This window comes from Solanum pennellii, chromosome 2 (genome assembly GCF_001406875.1).
Source record: "Solanum pennellii chromosome 2, SPENNV200".
Lineage (NCBI taxonomy): Eukaryota > Viridiplantae > Streptophyta > Magnoliopsida > Solanales > Solanaceae > Solanum > Solanum pennellii.
Genome location: NC_028638.1, coordinates 31654519 through 31679585, shown reverse-complemented (window position 1 = coordinate 31679585; position 25067 = coordinate 31654519). Strand labels below are relative to the sequence as shown.

At 37.3% G+C, this 25067-nt stretch overlaps 1 protein-coding gene across 2 annotated transcripts in view; it reads right to left on the bottom strand.

Annotated features, from left to right (window-relative positions):
* LOC107011815 (3beta-hydroxysteroid-dehydrogenase/decarboxylase) overlaps positions 1-24897 on the bottom strand; it is a 26577-nt gene extending 1680 nt beyond the window's left edge. The window contains exons 1-11 of one of the 2 annotated variants that reach the window (XM_015211465.2): positions 24686-24897; positions 24336-24575; positions 22537-22626; positions 22277-22410; positions 22020-22190; positions 21692-21817; positions 20360-20439; positions 12505-12703; positions 11832-11937; positions 9321-9495; positions 4235-4391 (exon numbers count right to left, since the gene is read on the bottom strand). In XM_015211465.2, coding sequence (XP_015066951.1) covers positions 4235-4391; positions 9321-9495; positions 11832-11937; positions 12505-12703; positions 20360-20439; positions 21692-21817; positions 22020-22190; positions 22277-22410; positions 22537-22626; positions 24336-24570 — 1473 coding nt within the window. In that variant the 5' untranslated portion in view covers positions 24571-24575; positions 24686-24897. The remainder of the gene's footprint in view (positions 1-4234; positions 4392-9320; positions 9496-11831; positions 11938-12504; positions 12704-20359; positions 20440-21691; positions 21818-22019; positions 22191-22276; positions 22411-22536; positions 22627-24335; positions 24576-24685) is intronic. The other variant, XM_015211467.2, reaches the window with a different exon arrangement.
* Positions 24898-25067: the final 170 nt, after the last annotated feature.

Here is a 25067-nt window from a genome sequence, read left to right as displayed (position 1 = left end):
CCCCCCCCTCCTCCCACAATTTACACAAATTCAATCTAAAGATCCTCACACAAAGAACGTTTGTTTTATGAAGATACATACCCAAAGATCATTCAAACATCACAGAACAGTACACTCCTCCAACTTAACAGGATGCCTCCCCCATCTTAAATATGCAGCATCAAGCTAAGCTTCATAATCCACTCTCCATAGTTCTCTCACCAATTATTGTGAGACATTACTTCCCTAAACACACAATCCCCCTTTTCTAGCGCCTTAATGACATCTTAACCTTTTCATTTTCTATGAATGTCAAAGTTCCATAACCTTGCATACATTGTAGTTGAAAGTCAACGTTTTTTAGAACCTGCTCTTTTCTTTTGCTTACGGCCTTATAGTCATAATTCAGGAAGTAACTTAGAATTTACATCCCTCTTAACTCTACATTATGATGAAGATGTTACCGTGACAGTCAATCTTCTGACCCTCACCAATTGTCCTCAATTTTTTCTTAATTTTCAGAACCTTCAAGACGAACTCTAAGGTGGTGAGTCATCATCAAGATACATTTTTTCGAACCAATTGGATACCTCCATGAGGGCTAATGCTCCTCCAGCTTCCTCCTGTCTAACTTGTACCATTGGAGAAATAACTCATGAGTAGCTATTGCTTTTCTTTTTTTTTGAGAATGATAACTGTTAATATATATATCCATTGGTACACTACATCAAAATATGTAGTCCCCCTTCTAAGGTGTTACAACTTACATCTTGAACATCTATTTGTTGTTCCTATGGATAGTCTAAAACGTCAAAAACATCTTCTGTTTGAGCTAATAATTTATGTCTACACTAAAAAATAAAATAGAGATAAACAGTTCATTTTGAACTCCTGGAAGATGCTCTGCTTGTCTCAGAAACATCTCCTATTTCTTTCTTTCCATACTGTCCATGAAGTGCATGCAAGGGCAGTCTTCCATCTTCCTTCCTCTTTGGCTGCATTGCCATCCTTGTTCCAGTATTTTAGCAATCCCTTTATGTTCCCTGGCCTCGCCCCACTTAGTCCTCTACAGATAAATGAGTATCTTCCGCAACTGGTCTGTCCGAACTTCCTTCCGTATCTTTGTGATATCCCCTGTTAGTTTTGTTTCCTGTAGACACACTACATAAGCTTTCCAAGTATGTAGAATATTTCTGATTAGCCTCCTCTTTCTGCCACAGTTCAGACCCCCTAACACTCCAAGGCACTCTTTCCAACTTCATTGATCTTTTATTGCCAGGTATCCCCCCTCCCCCCCTACTTCTTGAGCCATAACTACAGAATTTGGCATCAATCTCTAATCCTTTCAGTTCATTCACCCCCTTCTTTTTTATAATGGCTTGCTCCCCCTTGTTATCCGATTGTTGTTGTCTATCTTCATAAATAATTTTTTGGCCTTCTCATCACACCCTTTAAGATCTACACCCAAATCAGCGCTTAGTTTGATGATGTGTTGTTGAATCCATTCCGAAGTGTTGTCTTGAACAACCTCCTCAACTAGTAATTGCATTTTCAAAGGAATTACATCTTCCATGCAATTTGCTGTTTCATTTTGTTCCTTCAGTTGCAAGGCCTTAGATTCCTCTGAGTCTACTATCCCAACTTCTTTCGGTGATGAGCTTTCCTTTAAATGTACGATTTCAGTTGATTTATTCCCCACCACTGTTGTATTAGTCATACAAATGTTGAATTGATCTTCTTGTGTCTCTGCATGTTCTTCCTCACCCTTGTACCTCACTGTGTTCTTCACGACAGGAGTTATTGCAGAGTTATTGTAGATGACTGGAAGTGCGATATAGTTCTTCTTTTTGTAAGTGTGTTTGCTTGGATTTCAATTGTAACTGGGTCTATACATTGGGCTTCATTCTCAGAGAAAATTGGGAAATCTCTGAATTATTGGGTCTGCTTTTGTGGGGCTTAAAATTGGGCCCAAGTTTTGCAGCTGAGTAAAAGGTCCATGATTACCTTTAAGAGGCCCTTCCCTGTAACTTGGCAATCCATTTGCCTTTGAGTAAGTCTTTCCCCCATCGACTGACGTGCCCACATGCCTTTTCAATTTCACCCAGGTGTCAGCCCTCATGTCTCTATCAAAAAACGCTGGCACTGTACTATTATTCAATGGATAATTCAAAGTCCCCTAACTTCTTCTTCCATCTGCTTTCACAGTGACCGGAGCTTCCACCCACACCGGAATTGTATAGATAAGGCCTTCACTTTCCACTACTTCTTCTTCCATCTGCTTTCACAGTGACCGGAGCTTCCACCCACACCGGAATTGTATAGATAAGGCCTTCAGTTTCCACTTCAACCTCTTTAGGAATCTCCTTCCATCCCCCTTCACTTTGATTCGAGCCCAGTGAAGATGATTTCTCAGAGTTGTCTCCTCCTCTGTTTCAATGAATCCACCACAATGGTCACCTATCTCTTCAAATATCTTCTGTGACCAGAGATTCAATGGTAAACCCAATAATCTAACCCAGATCCAATCCCTGCTGATCTCCTCCGGCCAACATCCGATGGTAGGATTCCACCATTGGAGATCTAATTTTTTCTTTTGCCAAGTCTATTCTCCCGTCATGACATGTTCTGCAGCTTTCCTCGTCAGGAATTCAAAGAGATACCTGGGAGTCATTCATGCTGAAGACATAAACTCCAAAAGTTGACTTCCATGTGTTACATGCCCATTTCCTCACATCATTCAAAGTTGGCGTCTCTTTTGGCGACATCTGAATTTTCCAACTAGGCATCGGCTCAACAGATCTGATTCTGTCCTTGTTGAACCTCTAATTACAGATATTTTGTTGTTTCTTGCTGTTACGTGCTGTTTTGGTCTCCTCTGTCATCCATCTGCTGTTTTCGAAAGCCTCCTTGTACGAGATTTCTGTTTGTCTATTTCTGCCAGGAATAGGGTTTTTCACTCTGTTTGTATCATTGATAAAGTTAGTAAATTTATGGGCTATATTTCCCCAACCCTCTTTATTAGGACTCTCTGGTGTAATAATACTAGATTTACTTCCCCCTTGAATGGCTATGAAGCTGATGTACCTACCACTTTCATTATATTTCAGAGTACGAAAGAACTCTGAAAAGTGGTCCTTCATGTTCCATCTCTTTACTGTCTTCCTCTTTTCTTCTGTAGCTGCATTGAAGACGAACACCAACCACTTCATGACATTAGTGCTAATAGTAACTTCTCTCGTTAAATATCTGCTGCGCTCGATCCAGTCAAACCATACTTCTGAATCTGAAAATCTCCTAGTAATGTCATAGGATTTAAACCCTGCACTATAAAAAATTCTATCTTCTCCCATATCTATTGAAAACTCCGGCTAGAGCAGCCGGAAAGTTTCTCCACTGGAGACAGAAAAATTCAAAAAGGACTAAAACTGACAACCTCGAAAAAAGGGCCTGAGAGCATTCTTTCCATCTTTCTCGATAAAACTTGATTATCAATTGCTTTGTTTTCTAGTGCCAATGGATGTCTCTAGTTGGGCTTCATTCATTGCTAAATAGGCTACTTGTTTTGTTATTGTTATCTTATCAATGTTGTTGAACACTTCTCAAGTTTTAACAAATTGTGATGTAAAGTTCTTAGGTCATTTTACGATTCCAGATTTACCAAACTGCACAGGTGTCCACGATACTGTGCACTCTGTTTCTATCTTTTATTGAGCTTCATGCTGTAATAATTACTGATTTCCCCCTATGTTTCCAGCTACTAAGAGTGTCATGTATTCCAGAAAAAGAATGCATAATATCCATACGTCTTAAAAAGAAAACAGATTGCATAATCAACTTATAGCCAGCCAAAATATTAGTGAAACATTGCATCACTTTTGGTACTAAATAATACTCCCACTTTTGACCTACTTTCCTTTATAATTTGTTTCAAAAAGAATGACCCTTTCCTCTTTTTAGCAACTCTTTAATTTCAACTTTCCACATGGCATATCTAAGATCACAAGATTCAAAAGTCTTCTTTACTTGATTAAACTCCAAGTCAAATAGGCCAAATAAATTGAAACAGATGGAGAAGATATTTTGATCGAAGTGTATTGCTTAAAAGAAACAGATTGAAGCGCCTATACATTTTGTGTTTTTATGTAAGTAGAATGATGTTAATGACTTAAGGATGAATTACTTTATAAAACCAATATAGCACTGACTTGGTGCACTAATTAAAAAAAAAAAATAGATTGCATATGTTGGCAATTACCTTAAGGAAGAACATGCAATCAGCACCTTTACAAAGAGATTTTAAACCCTTCACTGCAGAATTCCACCCTGAGACCACTGACAGAGCAAATTGCTGCGATGTCTCTTCCGATACATGGAAGCTTGATACAGGGACTTTGTCAAACTTATAACCCATTCTGTACCAGAAAAAAAGAAGGCACATTTAGTCACTCCTTGAACTGACTCAATGCCAGCTCCCTGGCTATTCCACTTAAAGTACATATGCAATAGACTGCATACATCAGTATTGACCATTAACATAATGCTGAATAATTTCTAAAAGCCAGCTAGGAACAGATAAACTTTCCTATGTCTAGAACTAAATGATCAATAACTCGCACTAAGAAAATGTATAATTACTACTCCCTCTGTCCCAGTTTATGTGAATTACTTTCCTTTTTACTCGGTCCCAAAAAGAATGACACATTTCTATATTAATAAGTTACAATTTAACTATAAAATGTCTTACCCTTAATGAAATGATTTACTGCCAAACAAGTTTCTATCCTTCATTTTGGACCACAAGTTTTAAAAGTCTTTCTTTCTTTCTTAAACTCCGTGGCGAGTCAAACTACCTCCAATAAAATGGGACAGCGGGAGTTAAAGAATTATGGCTATAGGAAAAAGGCATCGAGTTAACAGATGTCATTAGTCAGGAGTAGAGACAGGAAGAGAAAGGGGGAAAAGTTCAGTTTGCCAAGCAAAAGTACAAAAGAATACTTCTCACAAACCTAGAGTCTAGTTGATAGTTAACACCTCCAGTAGTACCATGGTAGTTGTTGGTTTTCTAAAAGATGGGTGCAGCAAAAACAGTTTGATGAAAGAACAAAAATGTCTCTCAAAAATTTCATTAAGCATAGAGGACTTTAAATAGACAACTTGAAAACATATTCGGCAGAAATTGTCATGGGTCTATTTTCAGTGGCTAGTGGGACAACCTTAATGGCTTGCACAGCACCTAAAAGGCTCAGTCCTAACCAACAAAAAGCACTAAGGTGCTAGAACAAAATGTCCCCAACAATACACACCAGGCAGCAAACAATGAAAGTAAATGCAAGGACTTGTGGGTGCAATGCTTCACAGCGTCTCGCAAAAATATACAAGCTGCCTCCTTAGCATTGAAACTGGCGGGCGTTGCAGTGAATGTCACATACTTTTACCATCCGCAAACTTCTTCATTTTCGGGGCTGCTTTGTCAAGATACGACCTTGCAAGGTCGACTTGCTCCTCCCAAGCTTTCGCCATATGATAAGCACCCGGACATTTCAAACCAACATGCCTCAATCCTTGTCCGTTGATGCTGGTTTGAAAAGTCCGAGAGCTTATCATATGGGGAAAGCTTGGGAGGAGAAAGTCGACCTTGCAAGGTTGTATCTTGACAAAGCAGCCCGAAAATGAAGATTGTTAGAGCCATGTGAAGCATGCCACCTTGAGTGGAATTTTGGTTTTCCAGATTTGTCTCCAAGGTCAATTGACGGTTAGAGGAGCCCTATTCATGACCCTGTAACCTGAGCTCACTTTGTATCTTCCTTTGTTGTGCTCTGTCCACCTTAGGCGGTCCTCCCCTTCCTTCAAACCTTGAAGTGATTCCAACCTTATGAAGAATTCAACTAATCTACAAACTTCTCAGTCATTTAAATTCCTTCTGAGAGATAGATCCCAACCTTGGGGAGACGACATTTCTGCCACTGTCTTTATGTAGTGCTAAGTCAAAGATGCCAGGGAAGATCTCTGACAAATTTTGGTTAACAAGCCATCCGGAATGATTACTGCAGATTTAGAGGAGCCATGCCATACTTCAATGCGAATGAATCTGCCATATACGTTGAAGTTTTGATAGACTCTGTATAGGTTGTGCTGTTGTTTTCTACCCCACCTTTTGTATAGTTGTCCATAACCCTTTGAAGCTTGTATTAGGATCTCACATACCCATCTTAGATTGTGTGGATCTAAGCTTACCTTACTTGTAAATCTCCTGCCTCTTTCTATCAATGAAAACCAGCTGAAATGTGTATCCCCTGCATTCTTGAGTTCGAAAGATTTATCCCCGCTAATGAAAAAGAGCTTTTCCTCCATACTGAAAGAAAATTCCGGTGGTCTAAAGCTACCGGAGCCAACTACAGATTATTTCCTTCATTTTCCTCTCAATGATTCCGCGTGAAGCATGCCACCTTGAGTGGAATTTTGGTTTTCCAGATTTGTCTCCAAGGTCAATTGACGGTTAGAGGAGCCCTATTCATGACCCTGTAACCTGAGCTCACTTTGTATCTTCCTTTGTTGTGCTCTGTCCACCTTAGGCGGTCCTCCCCTTCCTTCAAACCTTGAAGTGATTCCAACCTTTTGAAGAATTCAACTATTCTACAAACTTCTCAGTCATTTAAATTCCTTCTGAGAGATAGATCCCAACCTTGGGGAGACGACATTTCCGCCACTGTCTTTATGTAGTGCTAAGTCAAAGATGCCAGGGAAGATCTCTGACAAATTTTGGTTAACAAGCCATCCATCTTTCCAGATTGTGTCCTGACACTATTGTGTACTGTTATAGTAGTATGATTCCTTAGGGAAGGCCACCAGTTCCTAATTGATCTCCAAACATTAACACCATAGGGATTGTTGCTTCCTTGGTGATCCATGAATCCATCTCTCCATACTTCAGTTTAATCACCTTGCTCCACATTGAGTGTGGTTCATGAGCATATCTCCACTACCATTTAAGCTTTAGAGCGTTACTTTGGTTCTTCAAATTTTTGATGCCTAATCCTCCTTGTTTTTTCCCATAATCATAACTTTCCATTTTACCAGATGGTATCCCTTTCTTTTCTTGTTTCCTTGCTCCTGCAGGTATTGGGAACAAAGTTAGCATGTACGTAGGGAAGGCATCCAAGACTGCATTCATCAAAGTGAGCCTGCCCTCCTTTTGATAAATATTGTGCTTTCCATCTGACCAACTTCTTTAGATTATTTAGACATGCTTGGAGGCCAAATAATGCCATTGTCACCCTTTTCAAAACGTTTTCCAAGAGGGATAAAGCTGCTCTTGGAGTGACTTTTTGCCATTTTTGGAAAGCTTGACTAGCTTTTTCCCCCAACCTTTGTCCTTGTGCCAAGACTATCTTTTTTAGCATTTTTCCTTGGGATTTTCATCCCCTTAACTTGTAGACTTGCATTTCAGCTAGTATAAGTCCTGTGGGACAGTTTCACTTGTATTTTACACTTAAAATATATTGCCTCCCACAAGCCCTTAAATTTACTTCCATCAATTGCTGCCTTGTGTGTATTGTTGTGGACATTTGTTCAGCCCCTTAGTGTTTTTTGTTGGTTAGGACTGAGCCTTTTAGTTGTTGTGCAAGCCATTAAGGTTGTCCCACAAGCCATTGAAAATAGGCCCATGACAAGTGGCTGATTTCCTTAGCAAACTTGATCAATTTCCTGGGATTCAAGCTGATGAAGATCATTTATGGGGGCAGGGAAACTCCAAAGGCATTTTTGAGGTCAATGCTACCTATAAAATTATGAACCAGTCGAACGACCAGATAGAAAACTAGCCATGGAAGCAGATTTGGAGGATAAAAGTCCCCCACAAGGTATTATTTTTTGTATGGTTACTAGCAAAGGAGGCCAATTTAGCAGCGCACAACGTGATGAGCAGAGGTATGACACTGTGCTCAAGATGCTTCATGTCTAACGAAATAGATGAGACAGTCAACCATCTATTTTTGCATTGTCCGTACACAGCTCATTTGTGGAGAATCATCCTAAACCTTAAGGGTATAGCATGGACAATGCCAGGCAAGATAATAGACGGTCTTAGCCGCTGGGAGGGAGCATGTACACATGCTAAGGATAGGAATTGATGGAGAATTGTCCCAGCTTGTATCTGGTGGACAATTTGGAAGGAGAGGAATTCCAAATATTTTGAGAGCTTAAGAGTGATGTGCAGAAGATGAAGTTGATATTGTGCCTATCATAGATGTTCTACATTCTTTATAGCTAGAGAGGGAAGACAACCGAGCTCTATTGTATATATGGTTTCAGTACTAGGAAAGTACTGTTTTGATCCTGATATGATACAAAGTTACTGATTTCAAAAAAGAATTATGCACAACAAAAACTCAAGAAAACTAAAATATCTAAATAAACTAAACAAAATCTACTAGAAATTTAAAATTCAAAAAAGTGGATTCATCCTAAATTTAATCAACTTATTATGCTAAAGAATTACCATAGTAACTAAAACAAACTTCCACACTCTTCCTTTGCTTTAGTTGCTGCAATTTATAAAATGTTGATCCTCAAATTCTGCTTCTACTGTTTGTTCTTGAGGATCGTTTTGAGAGTCTTTGAACCTACAGACTTTCATAACATTGTTCTTTCTTCTCCTTTTTTCTTTTTTCTTTTTTCTTTTTCTTCTTTTGGTTTTGTGCAGAAAGAGGAACCCTCAATAACCTTGTCCTGTTTAAAAGCTCTTTCGAAAGTTCTTTAATATGGACAATTGTAGGATTTGCAAAATTGTTGATAGTTTTCACCAGAGAAAGAGAAAAATGATGGGGCAGGCAAAGAGAGACTGTTGCTTGCCACGTTTGAAAAATAGGTTAAAAATTGGTATTGGTTAAAAAGGGTTTGAAAAGTTTAAAGGGCTTTCCTTTTTAAGAAAATGGTTCCTTAGATGAAACCAATAAAGCTCTGATACCTTTGTTGGTTTGTTAAAAGATAGTGCAGCGAAAATGGTTTAAAGTGTGATTAAAAATGTCTCTCAATAATTTTATCAAGCATTGAGGGTTTTAAATAGCCAACTTAAAAACATAATCTACAGAAATATGCTCAACAATAATTCAAAAAAAGAAACTAGAATATCTCAACAAACTACACAAATCTACTAGAAATTTAAAATTCAAAAAAGTAGATTCATCCCAAGTCCTAACCTTAAGCAACTTAGTATGCTAAAAAATTACAGCAGTAACTGAAACAAATTTCAACAAAAACATGATACCAATCCATATAGATGCCTGCTGCACAGACAAACACAAGGACAGAGAGAGAGAGAGAGAGAGGGTACAGATGAATACATTCTCTGAGGCAGTCTCCCATGGATGAACAAGAAAACCGATGCCACCAACAAAATTGTTGATATAGAGGTTATTATGGTGGAGCCAGAAGCTATGAAATTGAAATAAATTGCAGCTAGAACTAATGCTGCCATTAGTGTCTGTTTCTTATTCCTCCAAAGAAGTGTGTCAGCAACTGCAAAAATACAGTCACACAGGTTGAGTCAGAACTTCCGTTTTTCTCTTAAAATAGAATACAAGTCTTTGTCATTCGCAGTATTTCACATTAAACACACAATCTTCTACAAACATGCAATATATCTAAGAAGTGTCAAAATGTTGAAATTTTGCTCAGTATGCAGATGAAAAAGTGAAGAGTATTTATCCATTTCTCCCAGATAATACTGGACAAACATCCTAAACAAGGGAAAAACCAGTTTGAGATTGCACAGTAAGCTTGCATTTGGACATTCCATATCATGATTTTATTTGAAAAGTATGATTTCAAAACTGCATTTGGATATGTGATTTGAAGTCATGATTTCATATTCCAAATTCTCCAAAAAGCAAGATTTGAGATTCCAAATCATGATTACTCATGCTCGACGTGAGGAGATTGTCCGTACCACGTGAAAGGATTATATTAAGAGTAACTAGTTACTACTATTGTTGACTAGTGGATCTTTATAAAATTATGTGTATTTGGAAGTTTGTAATCGCAAACATTTATTGAAGGAACATGAAGATATATGATTTATCAATGTGCTGCCTTGGGATATTCCGTTATCTTGTTTATAAACTATGGTTTGCTCATTTGGTAAGATTGTATAAGAATAAGGAAACTTTTGATAGTTTTCACAATCTATGGGGTTTTCATGTTTATGAGAAAAAATACACCTTGAAAAATCCAAATTGCATGTCAAAATGAAACTTCAACTTCAAATCATGATTCCATATCGCATGTCCAAACGGGCCCTAATACCTCCCACTTGTAAAGTTTGTACTTTAATACTTTATACACTTCCAGAACAAAAGTAACAGCATCCAGAAGATGAAGATGAATTGCTTGGTTTTATTTCACTTTTGGTGTAAACAGGAGTATATGGAAGATCTAGAATCAGTAATGAATGCTTTAGGCACCTTGTAATTTTTGTTTATTTAGGATTGAAGATCTTCCTGATACTCAATTGTAATTAGTAAACCTGTAACAAGTTGTGGCAGGTTTGATTTTTTGGAATATAATACAAGATTGTTACCTTCTCAAAAAAAAATACTTTATACATTGTAGAGAACCAAACAATTGTCTCCGGACGCTTAGTTTGTAAGCCTCCAGTTTAGGGATGGCAATGGGGCAGGGCGGGGTGGGTTTAGGGTTGTATAGGGCGGGTTGAAGTGGGTTTTTTTAACTAATGCAAGGCAGGGTGGATTGCTGGTATATGTGATTTTATGTGGGTTCAAACTCAATTTTAAACTTTTTACATGTTATAAGAGTGATAGAGCATTATTTATTAAGATAATTTCTTTAAAGCTACTATAATATTCAAGATAGTAAATGAAAGTGTTTCAATAAAAAATAAACAATTTCTTGCATGTTTCCCAGTTGACCTCTAATATGTAAATTTTTAAGTCATTATCTATTAAATAAATACAACTTAATGAAAAAAATGAATTTATTTTTAGTATATCAAACTTAACTAGAGAAAAAATAAAAATATCAAAAAATTGTGCGGGGCGGAGTGGGGCGGGTTAAAAATGAAAAAAGTTGTTATACGGGGCAGGCCGGATTAAAAATTTGCGGGTTAAGCACAACCCTTCCCGCCCCCGGCCTGCACCGCGCCATTGTCATCCCTACTCCAGTTTCAGACTGATGACTAATTCAAATCCGACTCCCAACAGAAACAGAAATCAACTTGATGCTGACAGAGGGGAAACCATGGGCTTAAAATTTTACAAAATTGTGTGCACTACTATGGTCAGCATCATAGCTGAAAAGCTTTTTTAAAATCATTCCACAAGAAGGCAAACAGAGAGATGGTGATAATACAAACATTTCTCTCTCCACCGTCCACCAACTACTGGTTGTGGATGTCTTTCTGTTCATTCTTCAGGCGTGGTAGATAAGTTCGATAATGTAATAATGCAAGAGGCATATTCCTCGTATATTTAATTTGACATATAACAATGTACAGTAGAGACCAGTTCAAGGTTGTGATTTACCCTGGCTATTGAATTACTCTGACAAATTTAATCAGTGCATTGACTCAGACAAGAAATTTGATCTGTGCATTAACTCAGACAAGTCACATTCAATTTCTTGACAAGTCACATTCATTTTCTTGACCTGAATGAGATGTTCTACAAGAAAAATACCATGTAATAAATTTTGGAAGGCCTATCCTAAGCAGGATCCCATAGATAGATGCAATACATTCGCTATACAATAAAATAATCCATCAGAGAAATAAGATATTGTTAAATTTCAGATGGGGGAGACAAGAGGTTCAAGTTATGAGAAAGAGGTCAAATGCATACCTCTCCCACTTCCGAGAAATAGAGAAGCTTTAGAAGGGCCTTCCTTTTTTAGCCGTTGTTCAGCTCTCAAATGCGGATATGATTCAATTGTCCTCCTTAGGCCCTCCTAAAGAATTAGAATCGCATCAGCACAGGGTACATAATTAGAACAAAAGCCAAAGAAACTGTGGGAAAATGATAATCATTTGTAGTGATGTTATGAAACGAGGGCCTACAACAAAATACGCAACACTTAAAATCTAGGTATAAATATAATCTAATTCCATAATTCCTTTCATAGTGGAAGTTCAGACTGATGCATCTGCGAAGCAATGAGTATCTATAAAAAGTTCAAACTCAGAGCACCAAGTCCAAGAATATGGTTTAGCTGAAAACACTGACCACATGAGAAATGAAAGCATCCTTAAGAAGTTAATAAGGACTACTCAGTGCAGAAGATTATAAGTAGAATACCTGAAGGGGTTGTTTGGAGGGATATCTTTGTTTATCCCATTCCCCATACCAAACAACCCCTAACACTTCAGACAGTGAAAGAAAGATACAGCATGGCATTTACGGTTTATATGTGGAATTACCAGACCCAATAGATCAATTTCAAGGAAAGTGTGGGGACTATGGTTTATATGTGGAATTACCGAACACAATAGATCAATTTCAAGGAAAGTACGGGAACCTGAAGTGGGATAATTGGTGTGTAGCCAAGGCGATCATTTGCTTTCGAACAACTAAATGTTCTGCTACGAGATAGGAGTCTGATTCTTGACGGGGTCAACTGTGGGACCTTCATTCCATATGCCGCCAACAGCTTATAAGTTAACTCCACCAAATATGCAATTGGCATCATAACAGAAGCAGGAATTTTGATTCTTGGCCTGCATACTATGAACAATCAGAAATAAAGATATACATCACAAGAAATGAGGTAAACGAAAAGCAGAAAAGACAAATGGTATCTACTAGAATGTGAAGCAACCAAAAACTGCCTAGAAATAACAGTGAAGCCATAGTTCCTTTTCATGAATGCACAAAATAAAATCAGGTCTGTTATTCAATTACATCTGCAAATGTCATGGGCATCATAGACAGCTTCAGTTGGCTAGGAATTACAGTGAGTTGATTTTACAGGTAACAGATAACCAAGAAAACACACACACACACACACTCTCTCTCTCTCTCATATACAAACATGCTGATAAATGTTGAGTAATCTGACCAAATAGAAAAAAGAAACCCAAAAAAAAAACAAATCTGAACCTGTTGAAACCTATTTAATTTAATATGTTTCATATATCTTTATCACTTTCATAGCCAACTCTGTATGTAGAGCCAAATCACACAGTGCCACTTGGTCCTAACACAAAATAGAGATGATACTGATTGATAACCAGATCAACCATCTAAACAGCATAAGTGAAAAAATAATACTGAATTCAGGAGGAACTTCCAAGATTGGGAACTACAAGACATTCTCAGCTTACTGGACTACTGGAGAGACTAGGATTTGTCCAGATCAATGATCAATCACCTGACAGACTCATTTGGGGGGGATAAAGCAGTTGGTAAATATTCTGTGAAAGCAGCATACTATTCACTATGTGCTCAAAATGCAATCCTAGTTAATTGGCCATAGAAGTTAATCTGGGAAACCAGGTTACACCCAAAGGTGATTTATTTTAGCGTTGCTAGCCCTTCATGAAGCCTCCCTCACCCAAGACAGCCTCATCAGGAGAAAAATCCACATTGTCAACAGATGCTTCATGTGTCACCAGGCCCTAAAGACCAACAGGCATCTTTTTCATTGTACAACAACCGCAGGCATATGGAACATGTCCATCTCAGTTTTTGGTCTAAAATGGTTTATGCAAGTAGCATTAAAGATGCACTTGTTAGCTTGAGCTCATGGATGGTCGGAAACCCCCATTAGGGAAGTATGAAAGATGATCCCAGCTTGCATCTTTTGGTGAGTATGGACAGAACTTAACAATAGATGCTTTGAAGGCACCTCTTCCCCAAGCTACATCCTTAACTATAGACTTTTAACAACCCTCTGCAGCTGGAGCAATTTTTCCCCCAGTCAATTCTCCTGAAACCTTTTTGGACTTTGTTAGCTCCTAACTTTAGATTAGCCTTTTGTAATAGAGCTAACAATGTCTTGAGCTTCTCTATGCTTTGTAAACGATGCATCTTCTTGATGCGTTCTATGAAATCTGTTATCTTATCAAAAGAATAAAACTAAATTAGACATTAACAAACCAGGTTAAACACACTATTCCTCAATTCACACCAAAAGGTACATCCTTGTCAGATGCAAGAAGCAAAAGAAGGAAATATTAAGGGGTCGTTTTGTTTAGATATGCAAGGATTAGTAAAGCATCTATTAGCAATGCAAGGACTGTGATGTAGGGATTATCTCTTGTTGGAGGTTTAGTTTGATATATTATAAAATAATAAACAGTGTATAGTTTATTTTGCCATTTAATGTTCTAATTCATGTAGTATTTAGTACACATATTCTTATTAATATTCTACCAGCTTCAAATAATAGATAAGTTTTCTGATTAACTTATGTGCGTATTATGTAAAAAAAAAAAATTTAAATCTAACCAAACACTACATATGCTATGCTAAAATCACAAAGATCAACTCTACTAAAATCACCAATCAAACAATGTACGACATTGTGTTGATTTTTTTACATATGCAAGGATTAGTAACGCATGTATTAGCAATGCAAGGACTGTGATGTAGGAATTATCTCTTGTAGGATGTTTAGTTTGATATATTACAAAATAACAAATATTGTATAGTTTATTTTGTCATTTAATGCAAGGACTGTGATGTAGGAATTATCTCTTGTAGGATGTTTAGTTTGATATATTACAAAATAATAAACATTGTATAGTTTATTTTGTCATTTAATGTTCTAATTCGTGTAGTATTTAGTACACATATTCTTATTAATATTCTACCAGCTAAAAATAATGAGTTCCCTCGTTAACTTATGTGGGTATTATTTATTTTTAAAAAATTTAAAAAATCTGACCAAACACTACATATGCTATGCTAAAATCACAAAGATCAACTCTACTAAAATCACCAATCAAACAATGTACGACATTGTGTTGATTTTATTTACGTAGATTGTTTCTCTTTTTTTTTGAGTTTTTTTTTTTTTTGAAATAGGTAAGTTTGTATTCTTCTAAGTTGCGCGGACTCTTCATTTTTGCAGGCGAACCCGTCTCGACACGACTCGGGTGCGGGTGCGGGGTGCGTGTCGGATTCGGTCAATCTGATCCAGACGCTTTGACCGCAGCCGAGAAAAGATTGGGGAAGAAAAAATCAATTTCCGACGACGTAAAGAGTACAAAGCTTGAAAAAAGTACAGAGAAGAGAGAAGAGAAAATTATTTTTATGGCGACAACGCCGGCAAGTCGCCGGCGACATCGCCGGCGAAAGAGAAGAGTTGACAGTTGAGAAGAGAGAAGAAGAAGAGTTGAGAAGAGGAAGAAGAAGAATTGAGAAGAGAGATGTACTTTTATTGAAACTTTCAAAAGCCTTTTTTCTAGGAACCAGCTTTTTTCTTGGAAGTTGGAAAAAGTTTAAATATTAATTTTTTTTTAATATTGACTTGTTATGTGGAGTGTGGAAGAGCCACATATAAAATCAATACAGCTTTTATTTTATTCACTCCATTTTAAAGTTAATAAAATCAATACAGCTTTTATTTTATTTTAAGGAAAGTTGAGGATATAAATCATGTAACAAGAATATAATTCATTTAATTTATGAAAAAATATCTATGAAATTATAGTTTTACTATGAATTTATAATGAATCATAACTATATTTTTATAATATTGATATTTTTAGCCGTATCCCCGCACCCGTATCCATACTCGGATTCGCACCCACGAATCTTAAAATTTGGATTTCGCCGAATCCGACTCTCGGATTCGCATCCGTCTCGGATACCCGCACCCGAGTCCGAGCAACTTAGGTATTCTTCAGCATTAAGGATATGCTGGCCACCACCAAAAAGTTAAACTACAGACTCCCTATCAGATCTACAATCTGATCAGTATCTTCTATACCAGTGTTCAGGGAAGCGTGAAGCGGTAAAAAGCGATAAGGCCCTGCTTCACGCTTTAGGCGATGAAGCGCTCACATGCTCATTCTAGTCTGAGAAGCGTAGAAGGCTCACATCCCTTCGCTTCATCGCTTTAAGCGATGAAGAGCTCGCTTTCCTGAACACTGTTCTATACATAATTGTTTACACCAAAAGAGTAAAGATACAATACAATTCCATTTGACTTTATGAATGGGATTGGACCTATCTTCGAAACATCTGGCATTTCTCTCCCTCCATACTGACCACCATATAATGAGGGAATCAATCTCTACCATCTCTTTTGGCTCTTACTTCCCCCTCTTCTGATCCAGCAGCTAAGAAGGTCTTGATGTATGCTCAGGCATGGCCCAGCTACAGCCAGTAATGTTGAGAAACAAATTCCACAACTGAGCAGTGCACTTGCAGTGCAACAAAAGGTGCTTATTTGTCTCATCAGTCACCATACAAAAACACCTAGAAACCAATTGTCTCTTCTTCTTCTGTAGCACTTCTTGGGTAAGGCAGGCCCTTTTGATAACCAACCAAGTGAAGCACTTAACTTTGGTACGAATGCTGCTTTTCCTGAAATGATTCCACTTGCATTGAGAATTTGTATTAGTCACCTGGAGACCTCTTGTGTAGGCGCTCTTTACAGAAAATATCCCATTACCATAGTGTTTCCAAAGAGGCATATCAACCTCTGTACTGCTAATAGAAACTTGCCCGATTTTTCCCAGTAACAGGACTACCCTATCTATCTCCCAATCATTTAAACGCCTCCTAAAATATATATCCCACCCCTGTGTGGACCAACACTCTTGGATTGTCACCTCTGGGTTTACACAAATAAGAAATAGGTTAGTGAAAGCCTCCTTTAAAGGAGTTTGATCCAACCACCTATCTCTCCAAAATTTTGTCTTTGCTCCATTGCCAACCTTGAGGCAAATATTCTCTTCCATTAATTGCCATAAATTCCTAATTGTTCTCCATACTCCCACTCCATAGGTATCAGTTACCATTTCCGTGCACCATGGGCTAGCTTCGCCATACTTAGACACAATGACTTCCTTCCACAAAGCCTTATCCTCATTGATGTATCTCCATAACCATTACAATAGTCGACTCTCATTTTGCAGCCTAAGATTTCTGATTCCCAGACCCCCATCTTTTTTACTAAGCAACATTGTTTTCCATTTCACCAAACAGTAACCTTTCCCCTCTTTATTACCTTGCCACAGAAACTTCCTCCTCATCTTATCCAGTGTTTTAACCACTATTGCTGGGATTGGAAAAAGTGACATCACATAAGTAGGTAGTGAATCAAAGACAGAGTTTATCAAGATTAATCTACCCCCCATTGATAGGTACTGGGCCTTCCACTTAGCTAACTTCCTCTCAGTTTTCTCTAGAATCCCATCCCATATCTTTAGTGCGTTGTGTTTATAGCCTAGGGGCATACCGAGATAAGTGGTTGGTAGCTTTTCTATTCTGCATCCTAGTATGTTGGCCAAGCTCTGAACCCGAGGAACCTCCAAAACTTGAAAAACGCTACTCTTTCCCCAGTTGACTCTCAACCCTGAAGCACTCTCAAAGAGTATCAAAATTAGACTAATAAACCTAATTTGATCCACTGTTGGCTCACAAAATATGGTGTCATCTGCATATAATAGATGGCATACCTCTTACCCTCTCCCATTCTGTTGTTCATCCGGAAACCTGTGATCCTCTTTTGAGAATTCACATAACTCTCTTAAAACACTAACCAAACAGCACCTAAGATATCAATCCCTCCCAAATTGGCTAAAGATAATGTACAACATCCACCATAGCGAGCCACCCCTTGCACTAAGATACATGCTTATGCACATATACATAATCTTACAGCCAAAATCAGATTTTACTTTATACGTGGATAGTTTCACTTGTTGATTGTTTGAGTGGATAGTTCTACTTCTGGAACATAAATGCAAAAAATAATTCACTACTTAACCTTAATATAGTCCATGGAAACGCAGGCTTTTTAGATCATCCATTCACATAGCTTACAACCAAAGCAATTAACAATCATTTTGAGTTGGCTATCTCAACTCAAATTTTTGAAAGTCACAAAAACCACCTCTATTTAAAGAATTAATCTAAATAGCTGCTCCCCCAGCTCATAAACTAAAAATAGTCGATGTATAATATATGTATAATCCATATATAATATGTGTATAACCATCCATGTATAATCGGTCTTTAATCTATGTATACCGGCTAGGAAAAATAAATATTGAATCCGGCCGGCTATTTGTGTAAAACACCCCATAGTTCAGCATTTTGTGTGATTCGTATTACAAAAAGGGTTGAACATGGGTTTCACCCATAACTGGCTCTTTGAAAGTTTAAAATCAGCTCAAAATTTCAGTCAAGGGTGTGGGCTAATGGTTAATGAAGTGGGTTGAGAACCATGAGGTCTCAAGTCAAATCTCAGAGGACAAAAAAAAAACAGTACGTGATTTTTTCCTATATGTACAAGCTTTGGTAGATAGAGTTACCCGGTACATGTGTTGGTGAGAGGTAGCAACCATGGAATTAGTCGAGGTGTGTGCAAGCTAGCTCGAACACCACGGTTAGCAAAAATAGATGAGTTCAAAACTACCTCACGAATGTGGTCTCTATTTGATCTATTATTAGTTCTACTGATCCAATTTGCTTGTGTTACAAGACATCAAAGTTCAAACATAAGTTGATTCATTTAACAATGCCCTCTTAGAACATTCTATTTGATTTTGCCAACACCATTTCACCTTCCCTTATTTATATTCAATATTGTATGTCACCAGCTCGCACGCTACTTTTCAGACCCTTAAACCCTTAGCCAACATTCAAGGTCTGGCCTAGCCAACAATAAAGTGGGGAAAAACTATGGGAGATCAGAGTTCAAATCCTAGCAAAGACGAAAAATGTTAGGTGATTTCTTTCAATAATCCCGAGTAAGGAGGCTGGAAGCACTTTCCCGTATTGATGGGGTTTCCAAGGGATCAACCCTTAGCCCGTTTTTATTTGCTTGGTATGGATGTTTTGACGCGGCTAATTCAAGGTGAGGTGTCATGGTGTATGTTATTTGTGGATAACGAAGTTTAGATTGAAGACACTCATGAAGGAGTTAATGCTAAGTTGGAAGTATGGAGTACACCCTGGGGTCTAAAGGGTTTAGGTCCAGCAGGCTCAAGACTAAATACATGGAGAGCAAGTTTAGTGAGGTGATGCATGAGAATGGTGTGGAACTGGGTGGAAATAAGGCTTGATACACAGGCCATCCAAAAGAGAGGTAGTTTCACGTATATTGAGTCTACTATCCAGGGAGATAGAGAGATAGACAAGGATGTCACTCACCATATTGGTGCCGAGTGGATGAAATAGAGGCTTGCGTCCGGAGTCTTGAGTGATAAAAATGTGCCACCTAAACTTAAATGCAAATTCTATGGAGTGGTTGTTAGACCAGCTATATTGTATGGGGCGAAGTGTTGGCCAATCAAGAACTCTCTCTCAGAAGATGAAGGTGGTGGTGATGAAGATGTTGAGATGGATGTACGGGTTTACTAGGTGCACAGTTTTATCACTTTAATAGGCCATTTAACAATTTAGTATCTACTTTTTTTAAGCAGCAGTAAAACCAAGCGTAGCAAACCATATATTATATACTGACATTCTTTTTTCTTTCAATACACAAACCTAAGATGCCTCATACTTGGTGGTCATAATCCAAACTAAATATACCACCATAATTTGTGGAACCCCTCTACTATGGCCCAGACGCCCAGTAAGATAGAACTTTAAGCATAACAGAGGTTCTGCTCTGTAAGTTAAACAATCAAAATGAGGCTGATGTTCCAGCAAGTGGTTTCTGTAAATACTTAATTTTGTGAAAGCTACAGCTTATGAACAGAAAGAACTTAAAAGCTTTTAAGAAATAATGTTTCTCCCTAGTTCTACATGACAGAGGATGCCTTCTTCACTGTTTATGTAATGTACTTGAACTTTTTTGGTAAAACTTATCTCCAAATCACAAAAAAATATAAAGCAGGTAAATTCTATGTTTCTCGGACTTGTTTACATGTAAGTACTTGGTACGTTGCATGGAAATATCTTATACAGGTACATCAACTTATTTGCTAATTTTCAGTATATTTTGAAGACATCACAGGAAGTACCCACACCCTTATCAGACACATTAGAATTTAGACACCGGTATGTCAAGACAAATGATGGATCCATGCAGGATAAAATTCCAGACATCTGCAAAGTAGGAATTATACTAGACAAGCTTTAGAGTGTTTTTCATAACAAGACCACAAAGTGTTCCAGAGAAAATAGATAGAACAAGAATTGTGTAGGGAAAATTTTCTGGCAAAGCCAGAGGCATAAAATAAGAATACCTTCCGTAACCAAGACCTTCAAGAATAAGTGCAACAAAATCCCAAAACTTTATTGGCTCCATATTTGTGACAAAATAAGCCTGCAAACAGCATTCTTTTATCAAGGCTTTATTATTCAACAGAGCTAACATTGAAAAAATAGCAAAAGAACTCCTAATATGTTCCTCTCAGAGGAAATTTGATAATATAAAAAACATTATTTACTCACAAGTCTACATGGACAATATGACCATTTTCATATCTAACCTCACCTCACAAAGAGGTGTTAACCATAATAACGCAGGGAAGGGGGTAAGAAAATCATGACGAACTCTAAGGTGGAAGTTCCCATACTTGCTAGAGAAAAGAAAGACAACAAAGGTGCTCTTATTTGATCGTTTACGGTATAATTGTGACAGGGAGGAGGGCAAAGGCAAATATATAGAAGCTCCCTAAACAGATAAGGAATCTAACTACAAGAAAGGTTTCTTATTTGATCACAGAAACTGTAAGCTAGATAATAATGGATGCACAAGTGTTCTCAACTATAACGACCGGCATAATCTGTGTTACCCAATAGAGTTTTATAATAGTTCCGCATAACCAGCAATTTGATAAGTCTGTACTCTTTAAATGCATTGTCAGAGAAGCAAAGAACATTATTAAGATAAGTGAGATGATGAGGAAACCTCTGCAGGCTCTGCCTACCAAAGAAGTATAACTAATATATTACCACACAATAGCCAATGACCCTTCAATAGTTTAACGACTTACGCATTTAGTCCTTAGTGGAAAACGCCAATAAATAAGACAGATATTAAGCAAAAAAGGAACCAGAAACTACATGGACCTAAAGGAAAGTAGTGAGCTTCACCAAACCTATGGTGCTGCATGATGCAGTATAAACATTTGCAAGACCTTGATTTAAGATCTTTCAATTAAAACCAAAGATCGATGGCTCAACTTTTGTTGCTGCAAGATATAATATTCATCTTAATATTATTGTGACATTAAACGCATGTCGCGAAGTACAAAAATTAATGGTACTTCAATAGTAATTCAAAGACTATCTTCTTCTTTCTCTATTGGTGCAACCCAAGAATTTCTATTACATTGCTTACTCCTGGGTACTTCCATATGTTGGCTACAACTTCACAGGTCAAGACATATAATAGCTATGAACTCCAAAAATGCACCACTTTTGGAGGATCTGCCATGCATGATGCACCCATTAACATTTTTGAAGAGTCGGAATCTCATAGGATACATTAGATTGAAAGCATATGGCAAAGCATGAGATCATAGCAGAAGCTTATACAAAACATAGAAATTAAATAAAATTCGAAATGTTACCTGACCAGACGCTTTTTCTGCAACTGCACCCCCTGATGCAAGAGCTCGTTCGGCACATACATGAGCATGTGCGACATTCTCTACGTATGTGAAATCATACATGTTGTTGCCATCACCAATAATGAACTGGAACAATTAAGAATCAAAGAAGTTGTCAAAATCATTCAAATAGTAGATAGAGAATAGAAGACATTTAAAATCCATCATTCTTTCACCATTACAAAAAATTTAGACAAATAAAAATTAATAGTGAACTAGTAGAAAGTTCCTCATAACACATTTTCTAATCAAACTACTGAACATTAAATTTGACATATTATATAGTCACCTTAGATTTTCCAGCCCTTGCAGCTGCAACTAGTGATGGAACCAACAACCTGTCGCCAGGGCCAAAAATACTGCTGGGCCTAATGCAGCAGGTCAGGAGCCCTTTAGTATCATTTGACTTGATAACTAGTGCCTCTCCTTCAGCTTTAGTTGCAGAATAGAAATCATTATGCTGAAAACATTATCAGTAACAAAGTATGTTATAGACAAATCTGACAAAGATTCATTTGGATGCTAAACAGGAAACAAAGTCTATACCTTCGAAGGATATGGTAATGATTCATCCCCATTGATAATACCATGAACTCCATCAAACACCACACTGGGGGAGCTGGTATAAATAAGTCTCTTCACTTTTAGCTCAACACAAGCATCAATGATATTCTTGGTTCCTTTATATTTGTTCAACAAAAGAGGAGAATAAAACTCTCATACAGGAAACAGGAAGCCAAACAAGAAAAATACATTTACAAGTCAAATTTCTGACAATGAAAGCTTTCCCTAATTGTAAACAGTACCTAGCACATTAACAGAATGATGAAGCTGGTGGTTGTTGACGGATGAATCTGGCGCAGCCATGTGGAAGACAACCTCAGCTCCTTCACACGCTGCAAGATATCAATTGAAGATTTATGACACTACATAACTAAAGAAAAGCTATTTTGAATATTTTAACCCAAATAAGATGGTCTTGGACAATTCCTGTCATAATTCGGCCATGTGCTTTGATGCCAGGCTAATTTTATTTGTAACAGTCCCAAATGTGGAAACTGACATTTTTGCTTTCATACTAAGGTTAAAAGTACATTGAGTGTCATTTAAAGGTGTATAAGGGATCACAACCCATAATTGGAAGCACTGTCAACCTCCTTCAAAACTTGTTTTTTTGAAACTGCTTGGTCCTCCAAAACTTATACCCTTGATAAGCTACATCTTTCAATTTTCAGCTAGAGACCAAGTTATCGAGATCATCAATACCAATGGCTCACAAATAAATTGGTAATCTATTGCTAAGCATAGACATTTTTAAAAGAAAAATGTTAGCACTACATGGAATCTACAAATGTATTGCTAACATTTATGCTGGTTCTATAAATAAAAGCTACACTTCACCCATCAAAAAAAAGATGTCTAACGTTTATGTTGGTTCTATAAATAGATGTTACACTTTACCCATCAAGAAAATTGCTAATTTAGATACTAAATTAAATTTACAGGGGAAGATTAATTGGCATATGTTATTCTAATTGAATCAATATGGGAATGAAGGAATAGCATATATTCGATGTACATATGGAAGTTCCACATGTTTTACTATTCTGGCCAAAAAGCTGAAAACAGGACCAAATGCCAGTCAATAATAAACAAGCTGCTCATTTTCTCAGGTACCTGGTACACAACAATTAGTTTTCTCACTACCTTAACTTACATTTGTTTATAGTCAATATGGACAAATGCTCATGTTCTATGATAAAGACAAAGGTGTTGAACAGAACATTTGATTCAGTTTTCTCTTACACCAAAATCATGCACTACTGGCAGCCTATGTTGCTCGGACACTTCAAAAATGTCAACGGGTACGTGTCAGATTCCTGAAAAGTAGTGTATTTTTGGAGAACCCTACACGGGTGCGGTATCAAAAGTGAAGAGTCCACGCAACTAAGCTGGCAGCAGATAGACCTGCTAACACTAGGATCTGCTATGGCAAAGCGTTGATGTCTATAGCTCTTACATTTTATACAATGGATAAATAAAAAGGACATCACAGATAAGCTAACTAAATAACTTTTATAAGAAAAATTAAAACCAAACAATAATAACTACCACTACACTTCAATCCCAAACTAAACGGGTAGGTCGTATACATCCTCTATGTTTTACTTAGCTCTATTTTAGCTTATATCTCATTACAATACTCAATATTTTGTCTTTTACGACAAATAGGAGTTTTTAGAACTAGAGGTTCTAAATATAACCAATGTCTTAGGTTGGAGGGGAGATGAGGGAATTAATCTCATTTGGAGAATTAAAAATCTGTTTTTTGGCAGTGGGGAGCAAGTTAAAGAGTTTCTATAAGAAAATAAAACTGGATGCACCTATGGGTGTAACTTATAATCAATCAAGTGGACTAAGAGTTAGGAGATCTTAGGTTCAAATTTTAGCGGAGTCAAAAAACTAGGATGATTTCTTTTCATCTATTTCTGTGATGTTGAGGGTAGCATGTACCCGTGGAATTAGTGGAGGTTCACACAAGTTGACCAGGAAACACAGTTATCAAAACAAAAAAATGGAGTAAAATATTAAAAGGTGGAAAGACCTTTGAGTACTTGGGACTTGTCACGAAGATCCATGGATACATACTTAGCACGGCCTGATCGCATAGCTTTTCCAACTGTGCCTTCCTCCTCATCAGGCTCCAGCTTAATGGCTGGACCTAAATCTGCAATTCGAACTTGAAACATTTCGTATCGGATCAACATTTCCACCAAATGCCGAGCAGCGAAGCCTCTTCCTCCAGTCACCACACACCATCTCTCTTGCACATCAGCCATTCCTACTACTCCAATAAACAAAATAAAGTCGATCAATCAATTATGTATCCGTAAAAGACTCATGCAGCTTGGAATATCTCAATATAAGTAGGAGGCAATGCAGCCACATACATACCTTCTCTGTCTTCGTACTTCAAACTGTAGCAGCTACAGACAAAGAGGGAGCACTTCGAATGACTTCAATATCATAATCTGCGGTAAAATCTCAGAATTTTCTAGGGTTTCTACCACAAATTTGGGGCTTGAAGATGAAGAGATGTGAGAGGAATAAAGAAATATTCTAATATGTGATTTGTGATGACGAGCAACGAACAAGGACCCGTTTGGCCTTGCTATTTGAACATTTTATATTGTGTATTTTCATAAACAGGTAAAATTATAAAAATTATCTGATTTCTTTATCAATTTTATCAAATAAACATAAGTTTAAATAGCATGATAAATAATCATAGAGATATTCTTTAAAAATACAATATTTATTAATTCAATAACAAACA